The sequence below is a fragment of the Bombina bombina genome, chromosome 3 (genome assembly GCF_027579735.1).
Source record: "Bombina bombina isolate aBomBom1 chromosome 3, aBomBom1.pri, whole genome shotgun sequence".
In the NCBI taxonomy this organism is placed as follows: domain Eukaryota; kingdom Metazoa; phylum Chordata; class Amphibia; order Anura; family Bombinatoridae; genus Bombina; species Bombina bombina.
The window spans coordinates 1,018,049,450-1,018,069,361 of NC_069501.1; the positions used below are offsets into that span (position 1 = coordinate 1,018,049,450).

General features: G+C 38.9%; 1 protein-coding gene across 1 annotated transcript in view; it reads left to right on the forward strand.

The window, feature by feature from the left end:
• The window catches only part of LOC128654327 (solute carrier family 26 member 10-like), a 255,285-nt gene that overhangs the window by 7,831 nt on the left and 227,542 nt on the right, over nucleotides 1–19,912 (forward strand). Inside the window, exon 2 of the mRNA XM_053708202.1 lies at nucleotides 17,613–17,723. Within this exon, the coding sequence (XP_053564177.1) occupies nucleotides 17,613–17,723 (111 nt within the window). The remainder of the gene's footprint in view (nucleotides 1–17,612; nucleotides 17,724–19,912) is intronic.

Here is a 19,912-nt window from a genome sequence, read left to right on the forward strand (position 1 = left end):
GTATTTGGCAGCAGTAAAGCAGTCAAAGGTTACACCACTAGAATGGTCAGACAGGCAGGATTTGGCAACAGTAAAGCAGTCCAAGAGCACACCACTATAATGGTCAGGTAGGCAGGGTTTCGGCAACAAAGAGGCAATCCATAACAACAGAGGTTAATAAGCAGAGCAGTCAGACAGGCAAGGTTTAGCAACAGTATATCACTCCAGGAGTTAGGGGTTAAGAGCCAGAGTAGTCAGACAGGCAGAGTTCAGCAATAATAATCAATCCAGCAATTTTAGGGGTTAAGAGGCAGAGTAGTCAGACAGGCAGAGTTCATCAGCAATAATCAATAAGGCAGTAAGAATAGTACGATCTATCACACCCATGAGCAAATAAAGTAACACCTATAATTGGGCAGTGATAGATCATACTAGGATTACTTAAATAGGCATAGGATTCGCTCTACAGCGTGTGAGGAGTGTGCGGCGATGACGTCAGCGCTGCATGCATCCAGACCCGACACAGCCCTAGGCAACAAGCAAGGAAGGAGACGCTGTGCCCCTAGCAACTGCTAGAGCGGCACGGCGTGACACTCTGTGTGGATGGTGGTAAGAAGGTATACATCCTTCTTGTCTCTGTACTTAAGTGCCAACAGCTCCTCTTGGTGCAGAGCTGAGATCTCCCCCCTTTGTAGCCGGGTGCGTACAAGTTGTCCTGGGAAACCTGCGCGGTTCTTTTTAATTGTACCGCAAGCTACTGTATCAAAGCAATACAGTAGCTTGAACAAAATGACACTTGTATAACATTTATCTAAGTACAAGTGATACCCTTTGTTCATTAGGGGTAATATCAGGTCCCAGACAATCTTGCCAGTGGTTCCCATATGTCCTGGGCAACCTGGAGGGTCAAGGTGGCTATCCTTTCCCTCATACACCTGGAAGGTCTGAGTATACCCAGTCTCGCTCTCACAGAGTTTATACACCTTTACCCCATACCTGGAGTGCTTGAAGGGAATATACTGCTTGAATCCCAGCCTTCTCGTATACTTCATCAGGCATTCATCAACGCATATATTCCTTCCAGGCAGCAAAGTGAGTTATCAGGGTGTGGTTTTTATACAGCCTGTCAAATGGTGGATGCTCCCTAGGGGGGCACAGGCTGTTGTCGCTGAAGTGTATGAAACGTAGAATCATTTCATACCTCTTCCTCAACATACTCTGGGAGAAAATGGGTGTAGAGCAGATGGGGCTACTGCTCCAGTAGGAGCGAATGGTTTCTTTATGATGCCCATTAGCATAGTCAATGCCCAGAATTTTTTAAATTCTGGCACATTGATGGGGGCCCATTGCTGCTTTGCCAAATATGTTTCAGGCTTTGCAGCACGGAACTGATGGGCATATAAATTAGTTTGGGCGACAATGTTCCCCAATACATCATCACCCAGAAACACCTCCAGAAACTGTTGGGGGCTAAATCCTGCAACATCCATATTGATGCCAGGATTTGCTGTGAAGGGTGGGATATCTGGCCTCTGGAGATGAGGCGTTACCCACTCTTCAGCAGCAATGGCAGTAACATGCCTCCTTCTGGCAGGGAGGCTGGCAGGGGGGCTAGCAGGGGGGCTAGCAGCCACAGATACATCACTATCTGAGCATATGGCAGGGTCAAAATTGGGGTCTGAGTAAGACATAGAGGCATCTGACTCTGATGCAAGGATGGCATATGTCTGCTCAGCACTATATATTCTCTGTGACATTATTTTATCTGTCACCGAAAAAAAAAATTCTAAGAAAATAAATAAAATCCACACAAAAACATAATTTATGTAAGAACTTACCTGATAAATTCATTTCTTTCATATTAGCAAGAGTCCATGAGCTAGTGATATACATTCCTACCAGGAGGGGCAAAGTTTCCCAAACCTCAAAATGCCTATAAATACACCCCTCACCACACCCACAATTCAGTTTAACGAATAGCCAAGAAGTGGGGTGATAAAAAAGTGCGAAAGCATATAAAATAAGGAATTGGAATAATTGTGCTTTATACAAAAATCATAACCACCACAAAAAAAGGGCGGGCCTCATGGACTCTTGCTAATATGAAAGAAATGAATTTATCAGGTAAGTTCTTACATAAATTATGTTTTCTTTCATGTAATTAGCAAGAGTCCATGAGCTAGTGAGGTTTGGGATAATGACTACCCAAGAGAGGGAGGGATAAAATAAAGACAGCCAATTCCTGCTGAAAATAATCCACACCCAAAAATAAAGTTTAACGAAAAACATAAGCAGAAGATTCAAACTGAAACCGCTGCCTGAAGTACTTTTCTACCAAAAACTGCTTCAGAAGAAGAAAATACATCAAAATGGTAGAATTTAGTAAAAGTATGCAAAGAGGACCAAGTTGCTGCTTTGCAAATCTGGTCAACCGAAGCTTCATTCCTAAACGCCCAGGAAGTAGAAACTGACCTAGTAGAATGAGCTGTAATTCTTTGAGGCGGAGTTTTACCCGACTCAACATAGGCAAGATGAATTAAAGATTTCAACCAAGATGCCAAAGAAATGGCAGAAGCTTTCTGGCCTTTTCTAGAACCGGAAAAGATAACAAATAAACTAGAAGTCTTACGGAAAGATTTCGTAGCTTCAACATAATATTTCAAAGCTCTAACAACATCCAAAGAATGCAACGATTTCTCCTTAGAATTCTTAGGATTAGGACATAATGAAGGAACCACAATTTCTCTACTAATGTTGTTGGAATTCACAACTTTAGGTAAAAATTCAAAAGAAGTTCGCAACACCGCCTTATCCTGATGAAAAATCAGAAAAGGAGACTCACAAGAAAGAGCAGATAATTCAGAAACTCTTCTGGCAGAAGAGATGGCCAAAAGGAACAAAACTTTCCAAGAAAGTAATTTAATGTCCAATGAATGCATAGGTTCAAACGGAGGAGCTTGAAGAGCTCCCAAAACCAAATTCAAACTCCAAGGAGGAGAAATTGACTTAATAACAGGTTTTATACGAACCAAAGCTTGTACAAAACAATGAATATCAGGAAGAATAGCAATCTTTCTGTGAAAAAGAACAGAAAGAGCAGAGATTTGTCCTTTCAAAGAACTTGCGGACAAACCCTTATCTAAACCATCCTGAAGAAACTGTAAAATTCTCGGTATTCTAAAAGAATGCCAAGAAAAATGATGAGAAAGACACCAAGAAATATAAGTCTTCCAGACTCTATAATATATCTCTCGAGATACAGATTTACGAGCCTGTAACATAGTATTAATCACAGAGTCAGAGAAACCTCTTTGACCAAGAATCAAGCGTTCAATCTCCATACCTTTAAATTTAAGGATTTCAGATCCTGATGGAAAAAAGGACCTTGTGACAGAAGGTCTGGTCTTAACGGAAGAGTCCACGGTTGGCAAGAGGCCATCCGGACAAGATCCGCATACCAAAACCTGTGAGGCCATGCCGGAGCTACCAGCAGAACAAACGAGCATTCCTTCAGAATCTTGGAGATTACTCTTGGAAGAAGAACTAGAGGCGGAAAGATATAGGCAGGATGATACTTCCAAGGAAGTGATAATGCATCCACTGCCTCCGCCTGAGGATCCCGGGATCTGGACAGATACCTGGGAAGTTTCTTGTTTAGATGGGACGCCATCAGATCTATTTCTGGAAGTTCCCACATTTGAACAATCTGAAGAAATACCTCTGGGTGAAGAGACCATTCGCCCGGATGCAACGTTTGGCGACTGAGATAATCCGCTTCCCAATTGTCTATACCTGGTATATGAACCGCAGAGATTAGACAGGAGCTGGATTCCGCCCAAACCAAAATTCGAGATACTTCTTTCATAGCCAGAGGACTGTGAGTCCCTCCTTGATGATTGATGTATGCCACAGTTGTGACATTGTCTGTTTGAAAACAAATGAACGATTCTCTCTTCAGAAGAGGCCAAAACTGAAGAGCTCTGAAAATTGCACGGAGTTCCAAAATATTGATCGGTAATCTCACCTCCTGAGATTCCCAAACTCCTTGTGCCGTCAGAGATCCCCACACAGCTCCCCAACCTGTGAGACTTGCATCTGTTGAAATTACAGTCCAGGTCGGAAGCACAAAAGAAGCCCCCTGAATTAAACGATGGTGATCTGTCCACCATGTTAGAGAGTGTCGAACAATCGGTTTTAAAGATATTAATTGAGATATCTTCGTGTAATCCTTGCACCATTGCTTCAGCATACAGAGCTGAAGAGGTCGCATGTGAAAACGAGCAAAGGGGATCGCGTCCGATGCAGCAGTCATAAGACCTAGAATTTCCATGCATAAGGCTACCGAAGGGAATGATTGTGACTGAAGGTTTCGACAAGCTGCAATCAATTTTAGACATCTCTTGTCTGTTAAAGACAGAGTCATGGACACTGAATCCATCTGGAAACCCAGAAAGGTTACCCTTGTCTGAGGAATCAAAGAACTTTTTGGTAAATTGATCCTCCAACCATGATCTTGAAGAAACAACACAAGTCGATTCGTATGAGATTCTGCTAAATGTAAAGACTGAGCAAGTACCAAGATATCGTCCAAATAAGGAAATACCACAATACCCTGTTCTCTGATTACAGACAGAAGGGCACGAGAACCTTTGTAAAAATTCTTGGAGCTGTAGCTAGGCCAAACGGCAGAGCCACAAACTGGTAATGCTTGTCCAGAAAAGAGAATCTCAGGAACTGATAATGATCTGGATGAATCGGAATATGCAGATATGCATCCTGTAAATCTATTGTGGACATATAATTCCCTTGCTGAACAAAAGGCAAGATAGTCCTTACAGTTACCATCTTGAACGTTGGTATTCTTACATAACGATTCAATATTTTTAGATCCAGAACTGGTCTGAAGGAATTCTCCTTCTTTGGTACAATGAAGAGATTTGAATAAAACCCCATCCCCTGTTCCGGAACTGGAACCGGCATAATTACTCCAGTCAACTCTAGATCTGAAACACATTTCAGAAATGCTTGAGCTTTTACTGGATTTACTGGGACACGGGAAAGAAAAAATCTCTTTGCAGGAGGTCTTATCTTGAAACCAATTCTGTACCCTTCTGAAACAATGCTCTGAATCCAAAGATTGTGAACAGAATTGATCCAAATTTCCTTGAAAAAACGTAACCTGCCCCCTACCAGCTGAGCTGGAATGAGGGCCGCACCTTCATGTGGACTTAGAAGCAGGCTTTGCCTTTCTAGCTGGCTTGGATTTATTCCAGACTGGAGATGGTTTCCAAACTGAAACTGCTCCTGAGGATGAAGGATCAGGCTTTTGTTCTTTGTTGAAACGAAAGGAACGAAAACGATTATTAGCCCTGCTTTTACCTTTAGATTTTTTATCCTGTGGTAAAAAAGTTCCTTTCCCACCAGTAACAGTTGAAATAATGGAATCCAACTGAGAACCAAATAATTTGTTACCCTGGAAAGAAATGGAAAGTAAAGTAGATTTAGAAGCCATATCAGCATTCCAAGTTTTAAGCCATAAAGCTATTCTAGCTAAAATAGCTAGAGACATAAACCTGACATCAACTCTGATAATATCAAAAATGGCATCACAGATAAAATTATTAGCATGCTGTAGAAGAATAATAATATCATGAGAATCATGATGTGTTACTTGTTGCGCTAAAGTTTCCAACCAGAAAGTTGAAGCTGCAGCAACATCAGCCAAAGATATAGCAGGTCTAAGAAGATTACCTGAACACAGATAAGCTTTTCTTAGAAAGGATTCAATTTTCCTATCTAAAGGATCCTTAAACGAAGTACCATCTGACGTAGGAATAGTAGTACGTTTAGCAAGGGTAGAAATAGCCCCATCAACTTTAGGGATTTTGTCCCAAAATTCTAATCTGTCAGACGGCACAGGATATAATCGCTTAAAACGTTTAGAAGGAGTAAATGAATTACCCAATTTATCCCATTCTTTGGAAATTACTGCAGAAATAGCATTAGGAACAGGAAAAACTTCTGGAATAACCACAGGAGCTTTAAATACCTTATCCAAACGTTTAGAATTAGTATCAAGAGGACCAGAATCCTCTATTTCTAAAGCAATTAGTACTTCTTTAAGTAAAGAACGAATAAATTCCATTTTAAATAAATATGAAGATTTATCAGCATCAACCTCTGAGACAGAATCCTCTGAACCAGAAGAGTCATCAGAATCAGAATGATGATGTTCATTTAAAAATTCATCTGTAGGGAGAGAAGTTTTAAAAGATTTTTTACGTTTACTAGAAGGAGAAATAACAGACATAGCCTTCTTTATGGATTCTGAAACAAAATCTCTTATATTATCAGGAACATTCTGCACCTTAGATGTTGAAGGAACTGCAACAGGCAATGGTACTTTACTAAAGGAAATATTATCTGCTTTAACAAGTTTGTCATGACAATCAATACAAACAACAGCTGGAGGAATAGCTACCAAAAGTTTACAGCAGATACACTTAGCTTTGGTAGATCCAGCACTAGACAGCGATTTTCCTGTAGTATCTTCTGGCTCAGATGCAACGTGAGACATCTTGCAATATGTAAGAGAAAAAACAACATATATATAAAGCAAAATTGATCAAATTCCTTAAATGACAGTTTCAGGAATGGGAAAAAATGCCAAAGAACAAGCTTCTAGCAACCAGAAGCAATGAAAAATGAGACTTAAATAATGTGGAGACAAAAGCGACGCCCATATTTTTCGCGCCAATAAGACGCCCACATTATTTGGCGCCTAAATGCTTTTTGGCGCCAAAATGACGCCAACATTTTTGGCGCAAAATAACGTCAAAAAATGACGCAACTTCCGGCGACACGTATGACGCCGGAAACAGAAACAAATTTTTTGCGCCAAAAAAGTCCGCGCCAAGAATGACGCAATAAAATGAAGCATTTTCAGCCCCCGCGAGCCTAACAGCCCACAGGGAAGAGTCAAATTTTTGAAGGTAAGAAAAAATGATTAAATCAAATGCATTATCCCAAATATGAAACTGACTGTCTGAAAATAAGGAAAGTTGAACATTCTGAGTCAAGGCAAATAAATGTTTGAATACATATATTTAGAACTTTATAAATAAAGTGCCCAACCATAGCTTGGAGTGTCACAGAAAATAAGATTTACTTACCCCAGGACACTCATCTACATGTTTGTAGAAAGCCAAACCAGTACTGAAACGAGAATCAGCAGAGGTAATGGTATATATAAGAGTATATCGTCGATCTGAAAAGGGAGGTAAGAGATGAATCTCTACGACCGATAACAGAGAACCTATGAAATAGACCCCGTAGAAGGAGATCACTGCATTCAAATAGGCAATACTCTCCTCACATCCCTCTGACATTCACTGCACGCTGAGAGGAAAACCGGGCTCCAACTTGCTGCGGAGCGCATATCAACGTAGAATCTAGCACAAACTTACTTCACCACCTCCATCGGAGGCAAAGTTTGTAAAACTGAATTGTGGGTGTGGTGAGGGGTGTATTTATAGGCATTTTGAGGTTTGGGAAACTTTGCCCCTCCTGGTAGGAATGTATATCCCATACGTCACTAGCTCATGGACTCTTGCTAATTACATGAAAGAAATTTAAATTTAAATTAACTAAATGGCTCTGAAAAGAGCCTTTGGTTCTCACAAAAAAAAATTCTAAAAAAATGTAACCCCTAAAAAAATGCACAGACAGCACAAAAGTACAGCTATACTATTGCCAGTGATTTATAGTGATCACTGGCAAGCTATGGGTTAATGACTCAGAAAATTAAATTAAATTAAATTAGCTAAATGGCTCTGAAAAGAGCCTTTTGGGTCTCACAAAAAAATACTAAAAAAATTAACCCCTAAATAAAATGCACAGACAGTTAACCAGCACTAACCAGCTAACCCGACGTGCATTAAATTCAATTGTGCTCAAGCGAACGTGTTTACTTTCAACTTGTAATACACGCGCTACTTCCGACGCATGCAAAGAGCCATGATAAACAGCGCACCACTCGTACTCTATCCCAAAATAAATAATAAATGTATATTTCAAAGTCTTATTTAGTACTCACAATTAAACATTTCATATTAGCCTTTCATCTAGGGTAGGCTAACGACATGACGTATGTGAAATATCGACACAAAGTTTTCAAGAACTCTACTCTTTCATTCTAGTGGCAGCTTTGTGATATTCACTAGAATCTCTTTTCTACACTAACAGTTTTATCCAGCAGTTACTATTAGAGCCTTTCATGCTGTGTCCTCTGTGCTATTATCTTTATCTGTTCTGCATCTTACTAATCTATTCCATTTCAAAAGCTTAAAGGGATAGTAAAGTACAAATTAAACTTTCATTATTTCATAATTCAGATAGGGCATGTCATTTTAAACTTTCTAATGAACTTTTATCATCAAATTTGCTTTGTTCTTTTCGTAGTCTTTGTTAAAATTTAAACCTAGGTAGGCTAATATGCTAATTTCTAAGCCCTTGAAGGCTGCTTCTTATCTGAATCCATTTTACAGTTTTTCACAGCTAGAGGACGATAGTTCATGTGTATTATTTAAATAACATTCAGCTAGATTACGAGTTTTCAGCACTATAGGGAAATTAACGAGCGCCACAAAAGCGTTGTTAATTCACCTCCCTATAGCACTGCTATTATAAGTTTTTAAAAACCCGGCTTGCATGGGCGATATGGTGGCGTTGAGCTCCATACCTCACCCAAATACAAGCACGATTTCCCCATAGACATCAATGGGGAGAGCCGGCTAATAAAAAGCCTAACACCTGCGATCGCAGAAACCCCCCCCACACAATAACGTATCCCCATTGATGTCTATGGGGAAAGAGAAAGTTATGTTTAAACCTAACACCCTAACATAATAAACACATCTAAACACCCCTAATCTGCTGCCCCTAACATCGCCGAAACCTACATAATGTTATTAACCCCTTATCTTCTGCCCCTAACATTGCCGCCACCTAAATAAAAATTTAAACCCCTAATCTGCTGCTCCTGATATGGCCGCCACCTAAATACACTTATTAACCCCTAATCTGCCGCTCCTGATATCGCTGCCACCTAGATTAGTTATTAACCCCTAATCTGCCGCCCCCAATGTTGCTGCAACTATACTAAAGTTATTAACCCCTAAACCTCTGGCCTCCCACATCACTAACACAAAATAAATATATTAATCCCTAAACATAACCCTAACGTAACCCTAACCCTAAATCTAACCCCCCCTAACTTAAATATAATTAAAATAAATCTAAATTAAACTGACAATTATTACCTAAATAATAAAATAAAAAAAACCTAGCCTACACTAAACTGCCAATGGCCCTTAAAATGGCCTTTTGCGGGGCATTGCCCCAAAGAAATCAGCTCTTTTACCTGTAAAAAAAATACAAACAACCCCCAATAGTAAAACCCACCACCCACACAACCAAAGCTCTTTTACATTGCCCAAACCCTAAGCTAAAAATAAAACTCACCCAATAAACCCTTATAAAAAACTAACTCTAACCCCCGACGATCCACTTACAGTTTTTGAAGACCGGACATCCATCCTCATCCAGGCAGCAGAAGTCTTCATCCAAGCGGGCAGAAGTCCTCATCAAAGCCGGCAGAAGTCTTCATCCAGACTGCATCTTCTATCTTCATCCATCCGGCGCGGAGTGGGTCCATCTTCAAGACATCCGGCGCGGAGCATCCTCTTCTTCCGATGGTCGCTGAAGAATGAAGTTTCCCTTTAAGTGACATCATCCAAGATGGTGTCCCTTACATTCCGATTGGCTGATAGAATTGCAATCAGCCAATAGGATTGAGCTCACATTCTATTGGCTATTCTAATCAGCCAATAGAATGCAAGCTCAATTCTATTGGATGATTGCAACAGCCAATAGGATTTTTTCCCCTTTAATTTCTATTGGCTGATAGGATTCTATCAGCCAATCGGAATGTAAGGGACGCCATCTTGGATGATGTCACTTAAAGGGAAACTTCATTCTTCAGCGACCATCAGAAGAAGAAGATGCTCCGCGCCAGATGTCTTGAAGATGGACCCAATCCGCGCCGGATGGATGAACATAGAAAATGCCGTCTGGATGAAGAATTCTGCCCGCTTGGTTGAAGACTTCTGCCGCCTGGATGAGGATGGATGTCCGGTCTTCGAAAACTGTAAGTGGATCGTCGGGGGTTAGTGTTTTTTAAGGGTTTATTGGGTGGGTTTTATTTTTAGCTTAGGGTTTGGGCAATGTAAAAGAGCTAAATGCCCTTATTTGGGGGGTTTGGTTGTGTGGGTGGTGGGTTTTACTGTTGGGGGGTTGTTTGTAGTTTTTTTTACAGGTAAAAGAGCTGATTTCTTTGGTGCAATGCCCCACAAAAGGCCCATTGGTAGTTTAGTGTAGGCTAGGTTGTTTGTTTTTTTGTTTTTTTTTGGGGGGGGGGCTTTTTTATTTTGATAGGGCTATTAGATTAGGAGTAATTCATTTTTATTTTTGATAATTTTGTTTTTTATTTTGTGTAATTTAGTGTTTATATTTTTTTGTAATGTAGATAATTGTATTTTATTAATTTAATTTATTTTATTGTAATGTTAGGTTTTATTGTAAGGCAGGTTAGGTTTTATTTTACAGATAAATTTGTATTTATTTTAGCTATGTAGTTAGTAAATAGTTAATAGTCTACCTAGTTAAAATAAATACAAACTTACCTGTGAAATAAAAATAAAACCTAAGCTAGCTACAATGTAACTATTATTTATTTTGTAGCTAGCTTAGGGTTTATTTTATAGGTAAGTATTTAGTTTTAAACAGGAATTATTTAGGTAATAATTGTAAGTTTAATTTATATTTATTTTAATTATATTTAAGTTAGGGGGTGTTCGGGTTAGACTTAGGCTTAGACTTACGTTAGGGTTAGGTTTAGGGGTTAATGTATTTATGTAGTGATGTGGGAGGCCAGAGGTTTAGGGGTTAATAGTTTATTTTAGTATATTTTATTGTGGGGGGCTTGCGGTTTAGTAGTTAATAGGTTTATTATTGCGATGGTGTGGGCGGACGGCAGATTAGGGGTTAATAATCTTTAAATAGTGTTTGCGATGCGGGAGGGCAGCGGTTTATGGGTTAATAGGTTTATTATAGTGGTGACGATGTCGGGGAGCGGCGGAATAGAGGTTAATGCATTTTTTAAGTGGCGGCGATGTCCGGAGCGGCAGATTAGCGGTTAATAATTTTATTTTAGTATTTGTGATGCGGGAGGGCCTCGGTTTAAGGGTTAATAGGTAGTTTATGGGTGTTAGTGTACTTTTTAACAGTTTAGTTATGAGTTTTATGCTACAGCTTTGTAGTGTAAAACTGATAACTGCTGACTTTAGATGGCCATACGGAACCTGTCATTTTAGGCTGTATCGCTCACTTTTTGGCCTCACAGCAAAACTCGTAATACTGACGTTGCGTGACGGCCAATAAGGTGTGCGGTACACCTATTCTGACAAGACTTGTAATAGCGGCGTTAGGGAAAAAGCATTGTTATGAAGCATAATGATGCTTTTTCACTCATAAAGCAAAACTCGTAATCTAGCTGAATTGTGCTCATGCAAGTGGAGTTATTTAAGAGTCAGCATTAATTGCCTGAAATGCAAGTCTGTCAAAAGATCTGAGATAAGGAGGCCATCAGCAGAAGCTTAGATACAAGGTAATTACAGAGGTAAAAAAGTATATTTCTATAACAGTGTTGGTTGTGCAAAACTGGGGAATGGTAATAAAAGGGATTATCTATCTTTTTAAACAGTAACATTTTTGGTGTTTACTATCCCTTTAATATCTACTATATACTTCTTAATGTAGAATTTTGTAGAAATTAAAGTGTCAAGTTCTTTATCTGGAATAAAATTTACCATAATTGTATATAGTTTTATCCTTCAGATTAGATTTATAAGTTACTTCTAATTAGTAGTGCTAATTAGTCATAATAGCAGTATTTTCTTTCATTTTATTTTTGTGTATTTGAAAAGATATTTGCTCTGAACAGAGATTATGGAATCAACTCTCTATGTTGTATGTAATTGGCTTTTTGCAACAGTCTACCAAAGCCTTGCAAAACCCTTATGTACTCCGGGGGGGGGGGGGGGGGGGTAGGGGGAATCTGAGTGGCCACTTATCAAAAGATGAAAGAAATACTTCACATAAAGTAATTATTAATGTTAATGCATCCCTCACGCAATAAAAAGGACAATTACTGATTTAACAAAAAATACAATCTTTTTTTTTAAATTTTCTTTAAATTGAAAAAAATATATATCTTATGTTAATCAAAAAAATTGTACTTTAGAAAGTGGCTACAACCTTTTCTCTTTAAAAATCTGACAAAATGCATCTAATGAGAGTTCATGCTGCCTGTTTGTATCTTTTTGCAATAAAACATGTAATCACGACTTAAATATACGTGGTAGATAAAGGGGCATAATAATGATATTTGGAAAGCAAAGGACCTATTTTCCATATAGCTGTGTAGGCTACATGTAAATGCATTTACCTCCTTACCTAATCGGAATTCAATTGGTGACTTCTATATGCTTTTGATAAATTCCTTCCATATTCCTTAACCCCTTAATGACCGGACCATTTTTCAATTTTCTTACCCTTAATGACAATGGCTATTTTTACATTTCTGCAGTGTTTGTGTTTAGCTGTAATTTCCCTCTTACTCATTTACTGTACCCACACATATTATATACCGTTTTTCTCGCCATTAAATGGACTTTCTAAATATACCATTATTTTCATCATGTCTTATAATTTACTAAAAAAAAAATAATAAAATATGAGGAAAAAATGGAAAAAAAACACACTTTTTCTAACTTTGACCCCCAAAATATGTTACACATCTACAATCACCAAAAAACACCCATGCTAAATAGTTTCTAAATTTTGTCCTGAGTTTAGAAATACCCAATGTTTACATGTTCTTTGCTTTTTTTGCAATTTATGGGGCAATAAATACAAGTAGCACTTCACTATTTCCAAACCACTTTTTTTCAAAATTAGCGCTAGTTACATTGGAACCCTGATATCTGTCAGGAATACCTGAATATCCCTTGACATGTATATATTTTTTTTTAGAAGACAACCCAAAGTATTGATCTAGGCCCATTTTGGTATATTTCATGCCACCATTTCACCGCCAAATGCGATAAAAAAAAAAAAAGTTCACTTTTTCACAAAATTTGTCACAAACTTTAGGTTTTCTACTGAAATTATTTACAAACAGCTTCTGCAATTATGGCACAAATGGTTGTAAATGCTTCTCTGGGATCCCCTTTTTTCAGAAATAGCAGACTTATATGGCTTTTGGGTTGCTTTTTGGTAATTAGAAGGCCGCTAAATGCCGCTGCGCACCACACGTGTTTTATGCCCAGGAGTGAAGGGGTTAATTAGGGAGCTTGTAGGGAGCTTGTAGGGTTAATTTTAGCTTTAGTGTAGTGTAGTAGACAACCCCAAGTATTGATCTAGGCCCATTTTGGTATATTTTATGCCACCATTTCACCGCCAAATGCGAGCAAATAAAAAAAAAAACTTAACATTTTTCACAATTTTAGGTTTCTCACTGAAATTATTTACAAACAGCTTGTGCAATTATGGCAGAAATTATTGTAAAAGCTTCTCTGGGATCCCCTTTGTTCAGAAATAGCAGACTTATATGGCTTTGGCGTTGCTTTTTGGTAATTAGAAGGCCGCTAAATGCTGCTGCGCACCACACGTTAATTATGCCCAGCAGTGAAGGGGTTAAATTAGGTAGCTTCTAGGGAGCTTGCAGGGTTAATTTTAGAGATCAGCCTCCCACCTGACACATCCCACCCCCTGATCCCTCCCAAACAGCTCTCTTCCCTCCCCCACCCCACAATTGTTCCCGCCATCTTAAGTACTGGCAGAAAGTCTGCCAGTACTAAATAAAAGAGGTTTTTTTTTTTTAAATAAAAATAATAAAGTATTTTAGCTGTGATGGACCCCTGCCTTAGCCCCAACCTCCCTGATCCCCCCTCCAGCTCTCTAACCCTCTCCCCTACCTAATTACCACCATCTTGGGTACTGGCAGCTGTCTGCCAGTACCCAGTTTGGCCCCAAAAAAAACCCAAAAAGTATTTTTATTTTATTTTTACTTAAAAAACTATTTCTGTAGTGTAGCAGCCCCCCACAATACCCCCACCACCACCCCCTCCCAGATCCTTTTATATTTTTTTTTTTTAAAAAAATCCCTTTTTTTTCCCCTTTCTGCCCTCATTCATTGGTGTCAGTGTGGCTAATGGGTGCACGTGCACGCGTGCACGCGCACACGCGCACACGTACACGAGCGTGCACGTGCACATGCATGCTCACGTGCACACACGCACATCGTGCACGCGCGCGCATCGTGCACGCGCACGCGCACCCTCCCACCCGGCACTATCGCTACCGGTGCAGAGAGGGCCACCACGTGGCTCTCTCTGCATCGGGGCTTGTAAAGTGGTATTGCAGGATGCCTCCATATCGAGGCATCACTGCAATACCCTCAGAGCTGCTGGAAGCATTTGTGATCGCTTCCAGCACTCTGTTAGACAACTGACGTACCAGGTACGTCCATTGTCATTAACTGCTTGTTAATGCATGACGTACCTGGTACGTCAGTTGTCATTAAGGGGTTAAACTGCAAACGTGATTAAAAAAAACATGTTTTGTTTAGTGGAAATGGGACATTTTCACCCAGATAAAGGCCTAAATTACGAATGGAGCGCAAAAATATTAGTGCTATATCAGGCAAAATCAATTGTGCTTCTTTTCTTGCGCTCGTATTATAAGTTGAAGCTAAATAAAAAGTTAGCACATTAGAGAAAGACTCAGGCGCTCTAACATCTGGAGGTCAGATAGCACAGCCGCACTAAGTACCTTTCTACATAGACTTCTATGGGGCGCACTACAAAAGCCTCTTCTGGCTTTCACTTTCATGCTAACCAGAAGGTGTGCTAGAAAAACAGCACTAAAGCTAAAATACTTCAATAAGAAGAAAGTTTTATTCTTATTTTTAAATATATATATATATATATATATATATATAAATATTATCATTTATTTGTAAAGCCCCGCCAAATTCCGTAGTGCTGGGTACAGTGATAGGGGTAAACAATGACAAGGATTTGTGATAAAATACAAAACATAACAAAACAAATCTAGTAAAGGAGGAAGAGGGCCCTGCTCCGGAAAGCGCACAGTCTACAGGTTTAGGGTGCAGAGACATAAGGTTGGGGGTAGCTTGTCATATAGGTTGTAGTTGCAGCAGTGAGTCAGGCAGTTCGTGTATTTGTTTGGTTCGGATGAGGGATGGAGGAGAGATGGTACGCCTCTCTGAATAGGTGGGTTTTCAAGGAGCATCGGAAGCTATACAAAGTTGGAGACAATCTTATGGAGCAGGGTAGAAAGTTCCAGAGGACAGGAGCAGCACGTGCAAAGTCTTGGAGACGGGAGTGGGGCGTAGAGATAACAGGGGAGAGACGTAGGTCAAAGGTTGATCTGTATATATATATATATATATATATATATATACATTATATATACACATATATATAATGTAAAGATAGATAGACAGATAAATATATAGATAGATGTTATTTCTATTAAAAAACACATTCACATTTTTTAACCCCTTAAGGACCAGGCATTTCAGACAAAAACTTCCCCAAAAGACCAGAGCATTTTTAGCATTTTTCCCATCACTACATTTAAACATAAATAGAGCCTTTTCCATACTCAGATAAAAACACTTTAGTACCTGTATACTTGGGGTTTAGGACCCCCCTACAACTCCTACTTCCCATGGCTTTCCAGGTGTACATTTGATCACCTGTAACTCCGCCTCCCAACAACGGATCATGACACGTTTTGGACTGTGGTATCTGGGGACAGAGAGCTTTCCAACGACATCCTGGAAGTACTGCCGCACCCCTGGGATCACCCCAGAATAACCACCTTTATATCACTGGGACTCTATGGGTCTAACCGCTATGGGGGGTGCCAGCCTGTCTAAAGGGGCATCTTATCAAGATGTGTCTGTGTATATAAGCAGTGTGTTTCCACAATAGATTTGTTCTTTGTTTCACCTGAATACTGGTTCTGTCTGGTTATTTGGGTGGGTTCTGGCCATAATCACTTCCTCTGCTACATAGCGGCATGTTCCAAGTATAGGAAGGACCCTTCTGGTGGAGCTACCCAGTCGGGGTAGCCGGTGTCCACCACAGATGGCAATTGTTTTACATTTTAAAAAAAATCAGATTTTTCATATTTTTTTAACTAGGAAATCTGACAAAAAGGCTGATACCTATTTAGTTGTTGAGAATTATAAATAACCAGTACAGGTATTACTAAGTTACACCCAGCTCCTGTTCAGGGGACAGTTCCCTCAGAGCTCCAGCTACACAGCCTGTCAAGAAGTTACAGAACAGTCAAGGATCAAACTTCTAACCTGCCAGCTCTGTGAGGCTCCGTGGAACAGAGATTGTAGTTCCATGCTGTCTTGCAGTGGGTGTGGTTAACTGCTCCTCTATTGCTAATTTGCCAGTGCAGCTGTCAGTCAGCTCAAAGGACTCCCAGTTTGATGACTTCACTATTGAAATGGTCCCCTGTAGGCTGCTGAATGAATTTGTGTAAGTACCGCCCCTCCCTCCTGCTGATTCAGGCTGCTGTTATTGCTCCACACACAGAAAGTGTCACTACACTTCTGATCTGTGTGCAGCATGAGGAAATAGTCAGCAGCGGTCCTTAAGGGCTTAACGACAAGCGTCATACAGGGTGCGGTGCTGGCCATTAAGGGGTTAAACTGAATATTTTATATATTGAGGAGTTTGACTGGAAAGGGCGCAAAAGTATATATATATATATATATGTATATACTGTATGTATGTATGTATATGCACATATATATGTGTAAATATTAATATATATATATATATATATATATACATTAAGATCCAAATATATAAACTTCTGAGCCCATCCCAGTCAAACACCTTGACACATACCATATCCCGTACAAACACTTTTTATACATTTACTAAATTATTATTTTATATTTAATAAGTATCTATCTATCTATCTATCTATCTATCTATCTATCTATCTATCTATCTATATGTGTGTGTATTATTTGTTTTACATGTGTTTTGTGATACTTTTCTTATAGCCTGATTGCTTTTCTTCAGATCTCAAGTCTTGCTAATTTTTTTAGACACAACACATAACTTTCAATGGGCTTGTAATACCAGATTGCACGCTAATCCTTCTCTCTACTTGTAATCTTGGCAAAAGTACGTACTTCAGTATTCATCAATTAACAAGTATTCTTATAGTAAGACAGAAGACTTTATTGAAAGATATGGGCAGTACATCTAATGCTTGTGTCATTATTTTCCCTGCTAAAACTCAGATAAACAAGTACTCAAGAGTGCGCTGCTATTGAATATAATGGCTCAGGCACTGCAACCTCTGTCTTCAAAAATGCTGTAGAAATTCTGAGTAATTGTTTTCATTAAATTTGTTTTCTTTTTCGCTCTTTTTTCATATTCACTGTCTCACAGGCATGGCCTTTGCACTTTTGACTTCAGTGGCTCCTATTTATGGTCTCTATACATCATTCTTTCCAGTTGTACTTTACATGCTCCTTGGAACAGGACGTCATGTTTCCACAGGTAAATAATGTGAAATACATTTAAATTAGATAATTAAATTACAATCAGTTTCATTTAGTTATATTTATATACTATTAGAATTACATTTTTTATTTTTATAGAAAATATAAAGTAATATTCTGTATTGTAGAACTATATCCTCACCTACTGTTCTAATTATATATCTTTTTATTTTAATTTGATAGTTTTCAATTGTTTAAAATGTATAAAACGTAATTTGTGCATTTAGTTTACACTTATTAATCGACTGCTAAAAAAAGTAAAACAATAACACTGACACTATGACACTGGGGCCGATTCACCAAGCAGCGGATGCTGCTTATTACGCTTGAGCCTTATGGCTCGCCAGAAACAGGAGATAAGAAGCAGCTGTCTTAAGACCACCGCTCCGTAACTCGTCTGCCACCTCTGAGGTGGTGGACAGCAATCATCATGAACAGATATGATCAGGGTGATTGACACCCCGTGCGAGTGGCCGATTGGTTTCTAATGTGCAGGGGGCGACATTGCACAAGCATTTCACCAGAAATGCTTGTGAACTGATAAATGCTGACAGCGTATGTTAGACGGACATTATTCGATACAGCGAATCATGTCCGCCCGACTTTTGATAAATTGTCCCCAAACTCATAGATATAGAATATTTACGTAAATGAAGGCAAAGAAAGTTTGATATATTAAAAATAATTTCTTTATCAATATTTAAACAAAAAAGCAAAAAATATACATAATTAAATACAACCAAACTCATAAAATAGCCTTAAGAGGTTCCTAGATATAAGGACAAGATGTATTACGTTATTGTTGTTGTTTATTTCAAGCATATTTTGCTTAAATAAAGGGATATACAATTCACAGATAGCTTATCAATCACATAAAGAACACTATGTAAATGTTCAAATATTTTCCATAAAGCTATGTTTAAAGGGACATGAAACCCATTCTTTCCCATTCAGGATTCAGATATAACATGCGATTTTAAACAACTTTCCAATTTACTTCTATTATCAAATCTGCTTCATTCACTTGATATCTTTGCTGAAGGAACAACAATGAACTACTGAGAGCTAGCTGAACACATCTAGTCAACCAATAACAAGAGACAAATGTGTGCAGGCACCAATCCCCAGCTAGCGCCCACTAGTGTAGGATATGTACTTTTTCAACAATGTGTACCAAGAGAACAAAGCAGATTTGAAAACAGAAGTGAATTTAAAAGTCTCTTAAAATAACATGATCTGTCTGAACCATGCACATTTAATTTTGACTTTCCTATCCCTTTAAGTTGTATAAATTATTTTTTGATTGCTATGGAATATGGCGGCACATAACAAATAAATAATGAAAATAATTTATTACAATATGTATATGTGTATGTACACAACTAATCTGTTAGAGAGATTGTTCACTTGCTGATAGGGAAATCTCTCAAATTTCTATTATTGATACTGGCAAAATCCAAAGCATAAAAACAAGTTATATATTTTTAATTTTAAAAGAAAAAAAAAAAAACAACTAATACTCCTAAAGATATAAACAAGAAGCACAATTCATTTTCGATTTTTAAATGTTCCCTTTAATGACACATGATATAGGAAGCTTACTGCACTAGCGGCTAGATTTAGAGTTTTATCGGTAACGACCCGCGTAGCTAACGCTGGCTTTTTTCTGGCCGAACCTTTAAAATAACTCTGGTATTGAGAGTCCACAGAATGGCTGCGTTAGGCTCCAAAAAAGGAGCGTACAGCATATTTAACGCCACTGCAACTCTCGATACCAGAGTTGCTTACGGACGCGGCCAGCCTCAAAAACGTGCTTGTGCACGATTCCCCCATAGAAAACAATGGGGCTGTTTGAGCTGAAAAAAAACCTAACACCTGCAAAAAAGCAGCGTTCAGCTCCTAACGCAGCCCCATTGTTTGCTATGGGGAAACACTTCCTACGTCTGCACCTAACACCCTAACATGTACCCCGAGTCTAAACACCCCTAACCTTACACTTATTAACCCCTATTCTGCCGCCCCCGCTATCGCTGACCCCTGTATATAATTTTTAACCCCTAATCTGCCGCTCCGTAAACCGCCGCTACTTACATTTTCCCTATGTACCCCTAATCTGCTGCCCCTAACACCACCGACCCCTATATTATATTTATTAACCCCTAATCTGCCCCCCACAACGTCGCCTCC